The sequence below is a fragment of the Callospermophilus lateralis genome, unplaced genomic scaffold (assembly GCF_048772815.1).
Source record: "Callospermophilus lateralis isolate mCalLat2 unplaced genomic scaffold, mCalLat2.hap1 Scaffold_5972, whole genome shotgun sequence".
NCBI classification, from domain to species: domain Eukaryota; kingdom Metazoa; phylum Chordata; class Mammalia; order Rodentia; family Sciuridae; genus Callospermophilus; species Callospermophilus lateralis.
Genome location: NW_027514574.1, coordinates 122,332 through 137,199, shown reverse-complemented (window position 1 = coordinate 137,199; position 14,868 = coordinate 122,332). Strand labels below are relative to the sequence as shown.

Here is a 14,868-nt window from a genome sequence, read left to right as displayed (position 1 = left end):
ATTTATGATGCTGACTGAAGTACATTCTACTCCATGTTAGTTCCTCCTCTCAGAATTTTCAAAGCAATCCACTAGTCATGAGAAGCAAGGAACTCTCCTTTTGATACACTCACCTCATTGGTATTTATATGAAAGTACAGGAACATAGAGCAAGTACAGAGTAAAACAAAGAAGATTTTGGAAATTCCTTTGAATGATTGCCTGGTTGTCCCTTTCTAGCTCCTAAAAAGCCTGTCTTTTCTCATGTTGTTTTTCATCTCCTTTTCAAACATACATCTTCTCTATGTTTTCCTGTATAATAACGAAGATGCATCTTCAAGTCATGAGATAAAATATATGTTGATTTCTATGTTCCTCTGACTAAACATTTCTGATGACTCCTATGTCTTGTAAAACTTTTATTAAATAAATCTATATGGTTTCATTTTATTAATTTATCTTCTGAATTAGGACATCAGCCATGAATGTTGTGATTCATAAGAAGAAAATTATTCATTTTGCTCCTATACAAAGAAATTATACAACATGATACTTTTTCAATATTAAATTTAATTTTATTTTTATTAAGTGAAAAATTAAAAATCTAAAGGTTTTAGAACTTCAAAAATTGTATGTTTTATAGATTACCATATAAAACTTTTTCCTAAAATGTTGCTCAGTCTGGACTAGGGGTGCAGCTCAGAAGAAGAGCTCTTGCCTAGCATGTACAAGGCCTGGGTGGCAACTTATAAAAATAAGTTGTTCCGAAGTAAAGAAAAATTATAAAGAATCATGTAAAGTGTTCTTACTCTTGTATTTCCTCTTTCCAGTCCCTTTCCCTTTCTTGATGATGCAGTCTGATAATCATTCAATACGTGGAGCAAGATCTTTTATATATGTATTTATAAGTACAAGTCTTGCAATCAAGTTTAAAATTTTCTCCACAATCATGAAATTCATCTGGAAAAATAAGAGACCCAGAATAAAGCAATTCTAAGCAGGAAGAGTGAAACATGTGGTATATCTATACCAGACCTTAAACTATACTACAGAGCAATCGTAACAAAAACAGCATGGTATTGGCACTAAAACAGACTGGTAGAGCAATGGTATAGAATAGAGGATACAGAGGCTAACCCACAAAATTACAACTATCTTATATTAAACAAAGGTGCCAAAAGCGTGAACTGGAGAAAAGTTAGCACCTTCAAGAAATGGTGCTGGGGAAACTAGAAATCCATATGCAACAAAATGAGATTAAATCCCTATCTCTCACCATGCACAAAAGTTAATGCAAAATGGATTGTGGATCTAGGAATTAAACCAGAGACTCTGCGTCTACTAGAAGAAAAAGTAGACCCTAATCTTTAGCACATGGGCTAGGCCCCAACTTCCTTAATAAGATGCCTATAGCATAAGAATTAAAACCAAGAATCAATAAATGGGATGGATTTAAACTAAAAAGTTTTTCCTCAGGAAAAGAAACAATCTGTGAGGTGAACAGAGAGCCTACATCCTGAAAGCAGATTTTTACCCCTCACACATCAGATAGAGCTCTAATCTCTAGGGTATATAAATAACTCAACAAGCTAAGCACCAAAAAAAAAAAAAAAAAAAAAAAAAAACCAAATAATCCAATCAATAAATGGGCCAAGGACCTAAACAGACACTTCTCAGAAGAGGATATACAATCAATCAACCAATATATGAAAAAATGCTCATCATCTCTAACAGTCAGAGAAATGAAAGTCAAAAGTACTCTAAGATACCATCTCACTCCAGTCAGAATGGAAGCTATTATGAAGACAACAACAAGTGTTGGCAAGGATGTGGGGAAAAAGGTACAGTCATACACTGCTGGTGGGACTGCAAATTGGTTCAGTCAATTTGGAAAGAAGTATGGAGATTCCTTGGAAATCTGGGAATGGAACCACCATTTGACCCAGATATTCCTCTTCTCAGACTATACCCAAAGGACCTAAAAGCAGCATACTACAGGGACACAGCCACATGAATGTTTACAGCAGCACAATTCATAATAACAATTCATAATAGACAATTTTGGTATAGTAATAATGAGAATTTTACTTTTTGCCTAGAGTTTTATTTTTATATTAAGCTAGCTAAGATAACGAACACTTTATTGCATAAAAGCTGCTATTGTGAGCACTTTACTTTGCTCTTGTTTTCTCTGGTATAATATATTAATATTTTATATATTTTAAATATAATAATATTTATTATATTTTACAAAGAAAGCTTCTAATGGTTAACATTGAGTAGAACATTTGCTACAGATTTAGTGTAGGCACCCTTTAGAATATTCCTTTTATTCCTCATTTGTTAAAAAGTTGGAACTAAGTGGTTTATTGATTTTATTAGATGATACTTGCTATCTTTTAAATATGGTTTGACCATGTCCTCTGAAGTTGCATGTGCTGCAAACTTGCCTCCAGAGTGGCATGTAAGAAGTGGTGGAATCTTTAATAAGTGGGGCCTGAGGGAAAGTAATTAGGCCAGTTGAGAGCACTGCCCTTGGAAGGGACTAATGTAGTTTTCATGAAACCCAAGTGAGCTCCTCTGAGAGTAGGTTGTTATAGAAAGGGTGGGAAAAGCCCCTGTATCCTTCTTGCTTCCTGTCTCTTGATGTGACTGCTGTTTCCCTCTCACATGCCCTCCCACCATGATGCCACCCTCTGTATTGTGATCTAGCCTGAATGCTTCCACCAAAAAGTAAACTGATAGGGTTAGCTGACTCATCAGCATCCAAACTATGAGCGGAATTAACCTCTTTTCTTTATACATTTCCAAGCCACTTGTATTTTGGTAGAGCAACCGAAAATGGACTATGACAATGCTCAAGCACCTCTTTTCCAAAATAGTTGCAAGGACTGGAGGTGGAGCTATGGAACAGCGTTTGCCTAGCATGCATAAAGCTGTGGGGTTAATCTCAAGAACCACAAAATAAATAATAAATACTGATGTGACTAATTACATTATCAGATTTTCAAATTATCTACATAAATATTTTTTATTAGTTTCTATTAACTGCACACTAGATAATGCAAAGATAATGAAACTGGTTCTCATGGAATAGATGATTCTTTCCATCAAAACACCACACATGTGTTTTAAAAAACAAATTCTTCTTCAAGGGTTGTAATTAAAAGTAGCTGTCTTCTTCTAACTTCTGATTCCTAAATCAGAGGAGCAACTACATTCAACTCTTTAGATGTTTCTTTATCTAATGAGTTCCAGGTTTCTACTCTCAATAGCTTCTAAATATAGTTTGTATTACAACTCTTTGGTTTCTTATTAAATTTTTGATTAGTTTCTATTAACTGCACACTAGTGAACAAGACTATCTCCCTTCTCTTTCTGTTTCACATATGTACAATGTCTATTCTTTTATCACTATGTGATCACTTATTTTTAAGTTTGTACTTAAATGTTAAGTATTCAACATTTACATTGTTGTGAATTTGAAAATATTATTCACAGCTGAATCATGTACTAGTATGTATTATATACATCTAATATTATCATGTACTCTTAAAGCATTCTGATTTTCACTGTGGTTAGTATTGTCATTATTTTTCATATTTATTTAGTTTTCTATGTACACATATAATCCATCTCTTAACTCTCCAGAACTGCACATCACCTCTCAATGCATTCAAATTTGTTCTGTAAGCCCCATATATTTGTAGGTGGAAAATCCATGAAATATTTTCCCCATTTCCAGCTCTGAACTGGGACTGCTTTGTGGTTTGTTTTAGAGCTATCATCTTGTTGATTTTTTATTATATAAAGGAAATAATTTATAATTTTAAGATTACTTCCAATTATGATACAACCATACAATGAAATACTATTCACTTATAAAAAACAAGGTAAAAACAATTTCCAAACCATTATTATGTTTAAAAAAGATGTTTAGGAATATGTAAATATTGATTATATCAGTATAAAATATTGTGGACTACATATTAACATGTTCATATAGTATGCATATGTCTATATTTCATATAGTACATAGCTAGCTTATACAGTATACATATTTAACCCTTCATTTGTAGAATATATAGTTATATATTATGTAAACATATGGAAATATATATAAGAAACCAATAATCATATTTCCTCTGAAGGGGCATTGGGGGACTGAAGATTTATTTCATACTTTTATTTATGTGTTTCTTGTTTTTCCTCTTTAATACACTTGTATATTTAAAAAAATAAAAATGAAAACACTGCTTAAAATCTTTTGAGTGTTTCAAGCTTCTAGAATATTATGAAGTACTAAAATTTAGAGTTTAGTTTTATTAAATTACTGTCAGTTATGTTTCAAAAAATTGTGAATAGGAGATGTACTATGAGAATTGAAAACAGACCGAAAATGACTAAGGTTGGTAACAGAGAGATAGATTCAAAGGCCATGAGGCTTAAGGTGTAGTGATGGCATTGGAGGTGACGAAAGATGATTGACATTTGGAGAAACACATTATACAGAGATAGACATAACTGAATAAATTATCACATTTTATTGACACCTGAATCTCTACCTATATACAGGTTTATATGAATTAATAATTGAAGAATTAACTGAACAAAGCCTAGTAGCATCTACATAAAATTATTATAACAGGCTTTGTGCTATGTAATTTAGTGTATATGGTAGATAGGATTAAAACTATTTTGTATCATTCCAATTAAAAGCATCAGTTTGAGATGTAGACACATAACACACACACCACACACACACACACACACACACACACACATACACACACACACACACACAATGCACCCAATCCCCACATATAATCATACACCAACACTCCAAAATCAGAAAAATCAATAACAGTTTACAAAATAAATACTGTTTTTAAAAGAGTGGCATAGAAAATCATTTAAAAAATTATTACTTAAAATTTTTCAGTTGAGAGCCAGGAAACATTAGCTGATTAAAATTTTTAAGAAAGCACTGTATTTTATTAAAGTTGAATGGGACTGCCTCATAAGTGGTATTACATACATAACAATTTTAAGAGGTTAAAACAATGACTTCCTTTCTAGTTTGAACTATAGCTTTATAGCTTAAAAATATTTTAACAATATAAATTAATGGGTTAAAATGTGACTCTTTCCTTCATGTGAAAATGAAGTTACCAATATAGTGGAACTCCAAATAATTAATGAATTACAGTAGAGAGGGTAGAGAGAGAAGAGGGGAGGGGAGGGGAGGGGAGGGGAGATAGTAAAGGATAGGAAAGACAGCAGAATACAACAGACACTATTATGGCAATATATATATCAATGGAAGTGTAACTGATGTGATTCTGCAATCTGTATACGGGGTAAGAATGGGAGTTCATAACCCACTTGAATCAAAGTGTGAAATATGATATATCAAGAACTATGTAATGTTTTGAACAACCAACATAAAATAAATAAATAAATAAATAAATTTTAACTGTTAGCTAAGAGCCAAATTATCCCCAGTAACTTTCCTATAATTCCAAAGGGAATACATTTCATCTCTACTAAAGGATAGATCTAAGCCTTAGTAATGATTATCAGGAGCAAGCAATACAAAGGTGAGTTTTTTATCTTCCCAAGGATCTTTTTTCTTCAATCCTATAGAATTGAAGGTGTTTGGTTCAAGTGGCCAATAATGGGATTTTCCACTAAAAATGATATTAAGTCAGTTTGATACATTCTGCTTTCAAAATTATTTAGAGTGGAGTAAGAAGGTTATTCATTGTTTTTCTACCTGTGCAGTACCATAATTTAGAACTGTTTTATACTATGGTTCTGGAAAATTTTCACTCACAAATGTCAGTTTAATGACATTACTTCAAAGTCTGAAAATGAAACATCAAACAATAAAAATATCACATAAATACTTCAAAGTCTGTGATACTTGGGTAAAAAAAAATGATTCACCACTACCAGTTAAGAATTCTAAGAGATAAGAATTTAAAAAAAAGAAAAATGACAAAAAAGATTGCATTATTCAAGTGATTCTGTTAGATATTTAATCAATGCATACCAAACAAAAAGTAATTACCTTGAGATAATATCAAGAAAGCAAAGATAATGAAACTGGTTCTCATGGAATAGATGATTCTTTCCATGAAAACACCACACAAAATCACATTATCTTGTACACACACACACACACACACACACACACACACAATCTTGCATGAATTGAACAAAAATAAATAAGGGCATTCTGACTGAAAATTGCTCTATGACTCCATGTTTTCTCTGTTTGAATGATGTTTTACATTCTGCCCTGCTTGATTTGGTTGTTCTTTTTCATCACAAGGATCGCTTTGTAGGTTTCTAGTTGAATCCTGTTCCAGGTATCTTACAAATTCTACTTGTCTCAAAGTTACAAGGAAAATCATTCCAGGCCCATTTATCTTGGACATTAACAATGACAACACAGTCTTCTTCCTGAAAGTTGTTAGGTTCATCCTCATGCCAGAATCTGAAAGAAGAAGAAACAGAGAGAGATATAGATGATATGGATTACAGATATAGTTATCAGGGGACCATGTCAGAGAAAATGTCCCTATTGAACATTTCAGAGCTGCACTGTGCAATGCAAGAGTCGCTATTTGATGTGACTCTTGAACACCTATTGAGCACTTGAAATGTGATCTCTCCATATGAGATGTTTGTTATGTGCACACCTTACTTTGGAAACTTAGTACAGAAAGAAAGGGTTTAAACATCTTATTGATAGTTTTCTATTAATCACACATTGAAACAAGATTTGGATTATTGAGTTAAATATATTATTCATGATAATTAAAGCATTATTAAAATAAATTTTACTATTTCTTTTTGCTTTATTCTTGTGATTGCTAAAACATTGTAATTATATACTTTGTGATTTTGTTTATATTAGACAATATTGGTTTCACAGAAGAAAAACAGGTTATAATTCTCAATAATAATTTTTATCAGCAGGACATAGTGGCACACATGTAATGTCAAAGACTCAAGAAGATCACAATTATGTTCAAGGTCAGTCTTGGAAACTTAATAATACCCTGTCTCAATATGAAAAATAAAGGACTGGGAGTATATCTCAGTAGTATAATGTACTTGGATTCAATCCCCATACTGGAATTGAATCACACACACACACATACATACATATACAGTAGTATACTCTTAGCTGATAGTGAAGACATATATATCACATTATGTTGTTTATACAAATGTCAAGTTTAAGGACTATTTTCTCAAATAACTGTTAAGCTATCCATTCTTCCATCAATATTGAATAAATAAAAATACCAAAAATTTTGCTAAAGTCAGGATTATTCTGCAACTGGGTGTGGACTACAGAGGCTACTTGATCCACACTGCTCTATTCTGAGTAAATATTTTACATTGGTGTATTCCACTCTACAATTAATTCTTCTTGCTACATCTTCCCACATTTGCCTATAAATGCCCTTAGCCCCAACAAATATACTCACGCCATGTGTGGATTAAATGGTGTCTGGTCCACCCAATGCCGTTGACCTTCCATATCCTCGTCTGTAAGTCCCAGGAAATATGAAAATCGTCTATCCAAAAATTTAGTCATAAAGTTCTCCACACAAAATATAGATTTTTATAGATATATTTGAACTTAAGCCATAGCTGTTTTGTTGAGAAAGAGAAGTCAAATAGATTACTGGTTTAGTACAAAGATTTGATATCAGGTCTGTTTTCAAATCCTGCTTCTAATGATTTTAGTAAATACTTTTGTCTTACTGAATCCCCAGTTTTCTTATCTCCAAAAAGAACAACTTACTACTTCATAGAGTTACTGTGTAGATTAAATGAGCTATACTTGAAGCCCTCTTAATACCTGCTTAATAGCATTTTATTTGTAGAGGCTTTTGTTTCTAAAATTGCCTTTTTAAATTGTTTCTTTAAATTGCATTTATTTGAACAGCAGCAATCCTATAGATGGAAAAGGCTTAGAGATAGAATACTCAAGGAAACTATTGATTAAGAAAAAAATAGAATCTGAGTCATAAATATATGAGGAAATAAGTTTCATCTTTGAAAAACTGAACTTACCCAAATATTTCTTTATTTGGAATTAGAACTATACATCTCAATTTTTTTGTCTGTAATTTATCTTGAGAAGCTATAATCAATCCTGATTAATCACTCGTTTACCCACATACTCACCAAACATTTAATAAGTCTTATCCAGTGTGCCTACCTGGCTCTGCACAGAACACTAGAAATGCAAAGATGAGTATATTAAGGCTCCAGCCCTCTCCCAAGTGGGAGTCAATGGAAGAGATGGTGTAGCAAACAGACATTTTAGTACACTAGAGTAAATGCTACGACCTCACTTGCAAATGAGTTACAACTGTACCTACAACTTAGAATCGGGATTGTGGAGTAGGGAAGGTCATCAGGGTCATTTTCTAGAAGAGATAATGCTTGAATAAAACCCAGAAAGATGAGAAGTTGACAATATAAAGAAAAATAGCTAATTTTCTAACATGTAAAAAATGTTTCATAGATAGATGTATATGTTACTATATAATTCCACATGTATGTAACATTTCTATTATCAGAGAAATGGTAAAGTATACTGTAACATATGGTGGACTTTATATTAAAACCACAGTTTACCTGGGCGTAGTGGCCCATGCCTGTAATCAAAGCAGCTCAGGAGACTGAGGCAGGAGGATCACAAATCCAAAGCCAGCCTTAACAAAAGTAAGATGCTAAGCAACTCAGTGAGACCCCTGTCTCTAAATAAAATACAGTATATGGCTGGGGATGTGGCTCAGTGGTTGAGTGCTCCTGAGTTCAGTTCAATCCCCAGTACCCCCAAAGAAGAAGAAAGAAGGAGAAGGAGAAGAAGAAGGAAGGAGGGAGGGAAGGAGAGAAGAAAAAAAATAAGAGAAGAAGAAAAGGCCCACCAAGCATATGGAATAGATGAAGAAAAGATCCAGAGGCCTAGAAGAGCACAAAAATTCTTTCCCTGAAAAGAAATTAAAAGCAGTAGAGAAACTGTGGTAGAGTTCCTGACAAACCTGCTCAGCTTCTGTGCTGATTGTCGCCAGATGGGCTCCCATCTCTGAACAGTTCCTTTCACTCTCAGCCCATGTTTTGTTGTCATTAAAAGGAAGATAGCAGTTGGACTGGAAGCCTTTCCAGCCAATAGGACAGCAATTCCAGGTATCTCCTAAGGTGAAAATTGAAATGGAAATTAGATAAATTTTTTTTTTCATCTGTGACAAATTGCATAACTATTCTATGACTTAATATCCATTTAACATTTGTGTAAGTAATACCAGGATTACCACAATCATTATCTCCCATTTCCCACCCCCCTAGCAAAATCTCAAAAAACTAAATTCTAAATATCTTCTAAATAATAGTACCTGAAACCACATAATGTCGATGAGAAAATTGCTTAGTATTCTCTTCAAAAACAATGTCCCTATATCTATTTACTTTCAAATATAAAGTGTTTCCTTAAAGTCTTTTGCAAGACATCTTATCAGAAGGAGTCAAAAGGAAATCTGTTAAAACTCAAACATTTCTCCATTCTCTTAAATGAGAATGCAAATAAAAGATAAAAAGATACCTCAGCTGAGCTATATAGTCTAAGAAGAATCTGTCCATATAATAAATTGGAATTAAATTCATGTTATATCTTGGATGTCGAAAATAGCCCATGAATGTGTTATTATATTTTTTCCAGTTATTCCACTGAGTGTAGTCATGAGAAATATTTTTCCCAGTTTACTTATATATTCACCTCTATGCTAGATTCTTCTTTATGTTATTTTACTCCTCCTTGGCTTACTGCTTATATTCTTTAAATCAAATTATGAATTTGAATAGAAATGAAAATAAGAAGACATTCATTTATGCTCTCTGCTATCTATACCTTTTAGTCCTGATTCTTCTCTGATGCACGTTAGCTTCATATGATACTCTGGTAACTTGAACCTTTGCATTCCTCTCTTACGTAAAAAATTGTTATGTGTCACTGTCAAGAAAGAAAAGTTTAGTTTCCTTTCTTTACATAACCAACTTTAATAGAAAAATTAAAGCAGTCTAAATTTTCTCTTACTCTAATAGTTAAAGCCCACACATTGTGTTTTCTTCCTATGCAGTTTCCTTGTGCCAGCAACAAGTGAATTGGTTGAGAGCAACTAGGAATGGAACCTCCATTTGACCCAGCTGTTCCTCCTTGGTCTATACCCAAAGGACTTAAAAACAGCATACTAGGGCTGGGGATGTGGCTCAAGCGGTAGCGCGCCCGCCTGGCATGCGTGCAGCCTGGGTTCAATCCTCAGCATCACATACAAACAAAGATCTTGTGTCCGCTGAAAACTAAAAATAAATAAATAAATATTTTTAAAAAAAACCAGCATACTATAGGGACACAGCCATATCAATGTTTATAGCAGCACAATTCACAATAGCTAAACTGTGAAACCAACCTAGATGCCCCTCTGTAGATGAATGGATTAAAAAAATGTAGCATATATACACAATGGAATATTACTCAGCAATAAAAAAGAATAAAATCATGGCATTTGCAGGTAAATGGTTGGCAATGAAGAAAACAATGCTAAGTGAAGTTAGCCAATCCCCCCCCCCAAAAAAAAACCCAAATGCCAAATGTTTTCTGATATAAGGTGACTGACCTATAATGGGGTAGGGAGGGGAGCATGGGAGGAACAGACAAACTCTAGATAGGGCAGAGGGGTGGGAGTAGAAGGGAGGGGGCAGGGGTTAGCAATGATGGTGGAATGTGATAGACATCATTATCCAAAGTACATGTATGAAGACATGAATTGGTGTCAACATACATTATATACAGAGATATGAAAAATTGTGCTCAGTATATGTAATAAGAATTGTAATGCATTCCACTGTCATGTATTTTAAAAATAAAAATTAATTAAATATTTTTTAAAAAGCAATTGTTGAAAATTATATTTGATATTAATGTTTATTAGTAATTTTTCTCTGAAATATGGCCAAATGCTTTAAAGAAAGTGGAAAACATAAATGTACAGTTTAGAAAACTATTGTAACATGTAATAATAATATGTTAAACTCGAGGTATTTTGTCCTACCCAAGAAATAGAATATTGCCAGTGGCCTTCAGAACCCAAATGCATTCCATTTATCCTGTAAGGTAACCATTTCATGACTTTTAAAGTGCTTTGCTTCACAATTTTACCACTTTAATAATGTAATCCAAGACCATATGGAATCATGGAATGTATTCCTTTGGTTTTAATCTTCTGCTCAGTATTGTTTCTGGAATTTATCCATGCTAATGCATGCGCAATAACTCAACCATTTCTTTGCTATAGTAATGTATAAAACATATTTATCTATTCTACTTCTAGTAGACATTTGTATTATATACAGTGTTTGGCTGTTGTGAATATGCTTCTCTGAGCAATATTCACCACCATTCTAAAGCACATGAGCATGTATTTCTGTAAGGTAAATCCCTAGAAGTGCAATGGATGACGATAGCATAAACGTGTTATAAACTATAATCATGGTACACTTTTCCAAAGAGGTTGTCTGCTTCACACTCACACAAGCACCAAGTCTTTAGCAGTTCGGGTCCAATTTTCCATAGCATCAACAATATTGGGAAGTGCCAGATTTTTTAATCATTACCGTCCTGGAATGTTTGCAAGGTATCTCATTGTGAGTTGCAGTTGCGTTTCTCCTGACTAATGAAGTTGACTTTCCTGTGTTTATTTGTCTATCATTTTTCTTATAATGTACTATTTAAAATTTTGCTATTATGTTGTAGATATTCTTTTCTATTGAATTGAAAAGATTTTGTAGTGTAGATATCACATACATTAGTTGTATAGACTACAAATGTTTTCTTTTAGGTTTTTCTGTTTCCACTTTGTTATCTTGTTATATGGAAACTCTTATTTCAATGTATTATAATTTGTCAAAGCTGTATTTATTTTATATGTGCATTTTGTGATTTAAGAAATCATTGCCCTATCAAGATCATAAAGATATTCTCCATTTATCTTTTTAAGATTTAATTAATTCACTCTTCACATTTTGGTCAATAATCCAATTAGGATGGATGTTTGTACTTAGTGTGATGCATGAGCCTAGTTTCATTTATTAAATATAGATAAATTAATGGGTTTAAATATTAATTTAGCAAAATTATCCTCTTCTCATAACTATGCAATATTCCCTTCTGTTTTTATATAAAAAGTTTATGTATGCAGGATATGTAATTAAGATCTCTATTATTTCCTCTAGTCTGTTTGTTTTTGTAACTGTGTAATATTACTTTTATTTTAATAATTTTATTTTGGGTCTTGATATCATAAAAAAACAAGTTTTCCTATGGTTGTGATGATACTTATGGTCCCATAAATATATACTCATCCTCAAACTTCATATGTGTCTGTTAAGTATTTACAGTTTTTTATATGTCAATCATTTCTCAATAATGTGTTTTTTTAAATAAAGAAAGGAGAGAAGGAGGGAGGGAGGGAAAGAAAGAGAGATAGGGAGGGAGGGAAAAAAGAAGGAAAGGGAGGGAAGGGAGGAGGGAGGGGAGGAGGGAGGGAAAGAAAGAAGGAGGCAGAGAAGGGAATGGAGGGGAACATCCAACCTTGCTCTCCCTTTCAAAGTGAATACATTAGAAAGTTGTTTTTTTTCTGCCTACTCCCTACTCATAAGATGCAGCCCCTTGTAATTCCACTTCAAAACTTTACTATTTTTACCAGTTTTTACAAGTACCTAAAATAATCTTTCATTCTGTGGCACAAGATAGCACCATCAAACAATAAAAGGCAACTAGGTAAGTCTAAATTGTAAATCAAAGGCACTGAATGTATTATACGTTTATACGTTGGGGAAAATCAAGACAGTAAAAGGCTAGGATTAACCTTATGAAAGTTGTTTTCAATAAATAATTCAATAAGAGTTCCACCTTAGCTAATAACTTACCAAAACAATTTGCAATAAAACAGGCACTGAGAAGAGAGATGCAAACAATTGCAAAGACCCAAGTGACCAGCTGGGAATGCCGGCCTCCTTGTCCTAAAAAACAAAACAAAAAAAAACTGGTTAGATAACTTGGCCAAAAAGTGTAAGAAATGCAGTTCTACCAAGGAGCAAGCTAAATGTAAGAACATCCAAAACATTTTAGTATCTAGAGGACAGCTTAAATATTTCTTGTGAATATATTGATTTTAGAGCTTAGTGGTAAATAAATAAATGTAAACATTTTTATAATTTTGGAATAGGAAACATTTCTATAAGCAAGACATAAAACCTGACACCCATAAAAAGTTGAGAATTTGAGTACATAAAAATTAAAACTTCTATGTAACAAAAACAACCTAAAACAATAAGGAATACATGAAAGAAAAGTCTTGTCTCAATATTACAATCCATATTATATAAAGAATTTCAAAATCAATTAGAAAACTGAGCAAAGCTTCGAGCAGAAAATATGCCAAAATTATAATTTGCTGAAATTATAAATGGTTATCAATCAGGAAACATGAACTATAATATTGTAGTGTGATTTTTCATATAGATTTGTAGAAGGAAAGTAAAAATTGCAGTGTTGGCAAGGATGTGAGGAAATAAGTACCCACAGTGAGGAAACAAATGCTGCTGAGACTGTAAATTAAAAAAAAAATCTTTCAGAAATATCAATTCAATAGATTTTATCCATTTTTTAAACTCATTAATTTTCTACAAATAAAAGAATGTGCATTGCAGTTTTTAATAGCTGCTATTTTATTTATGGAATACATCAAATAGTTGTGAAAAAAAGGACCTAATACTTACATATGTGTTATCAATATCATATATTCAAAATTACAATCAGTGTATATAATGAAATTATATGTAACAACTAAATAATTATGCATATCATTATGTATTAGCATAAAAATTCCCAAGACATGTTGTTACATGAAAAGGCATTTTTCAGGACCACTGTACAATGTGATCCTACTAAAGTTCACCTTGGAGGGTTGATGAGATTAAGCAAAACTTTAATTTTAAATTTAAATAATTTTTCATCGATTCTCTATATTTCTCAAAACTATTATTTAACATTCTTGCAATACAAATATTTTGGTGTCCTTTAAGTCAAACAAAATCAGAGTCAGAGCCCATGGTATACCATGATCCTGAGGCAGTGTATTTCTACACTTTCCTTCTCTCTCCCCCTTAAAAGAATCCATTCAAGCAGAATGAAGTTATCCAAGTTATGCTACTTGCAAATATGAATACATTACACTGAATTTCGCCTTTATATATGTCTATACAACACCAATTAAAAATAATAAATAAATAGAAGAATGACAAGTAAAATAGAGAAAGAGAAACAGAAGGAGAGAGGAGAGGAGGGAAAGAGGAAATACTGAGGACTAAAATGAAGCAAATGCTTTTCCACACATGTATGTTTGTGTCAAAATGAAACCCCATTTGTATATAACTGCAATGCACTAATAAAAGCATTTTTAAAAGAATCTTCCCAAATGACTCTCTTTCTTTTCACCTTACTTCTCTTTTATATTTTTATTATTTCTCTCTTGGTACAACCTACATTTTGTAAAGAACTTTCTGCTACCCAACTCATCTGTCTCTTCACCAAGGTTATTCTCATTTCCTCCCACTGATCCTTCTCATCACTATCTTTTATCTTTGCAATTATCATCAATTCACATTGTTAACTCTTAGTTATCATTTCCTCTGCCTCTTTAAAATTGAAAAAAGTACTCACGTTTACTCTGAGTTTCTCCAAGCCTCATTCTGTGTTTACTCTATGTTGACCAGTGGTCAAGAGGACCAGGAACCTCGTCC

The 14,868-nt window shown here is 32.7% G+C and overlaps 1 protein-coding gene across 1 annotated transcript; it reads right to left on the bottom strand.

The window, feature by feature from the left end:
* Positions 1–6,333: 6,333 nt before the first annotated feature.
* On the bottom strand, positions 6,334–14,816 carry LOC143387746 (C-type lectin domain family 4 member D-like). Its single transcript, XM_076841945.1, has 6 exons — positions 14,789–14,816; positions 12,994–13,086; positions 9,917–10,018; positions 9,054–9,205; positions 7,485–7,600; positions 6,334–6,481 (listed from the first exon to the last, which is right to left on the bottom strand). Exons 1-6 carry the CDS (start codon positions 14,814–14,816, stop codon positions 6,334–6,336), a joined length of 639 nt encoding a protein of 212 aa, XP_076698060.1.
* Positions 14,817–14,868: the final 52 nt, after the last annotated feature.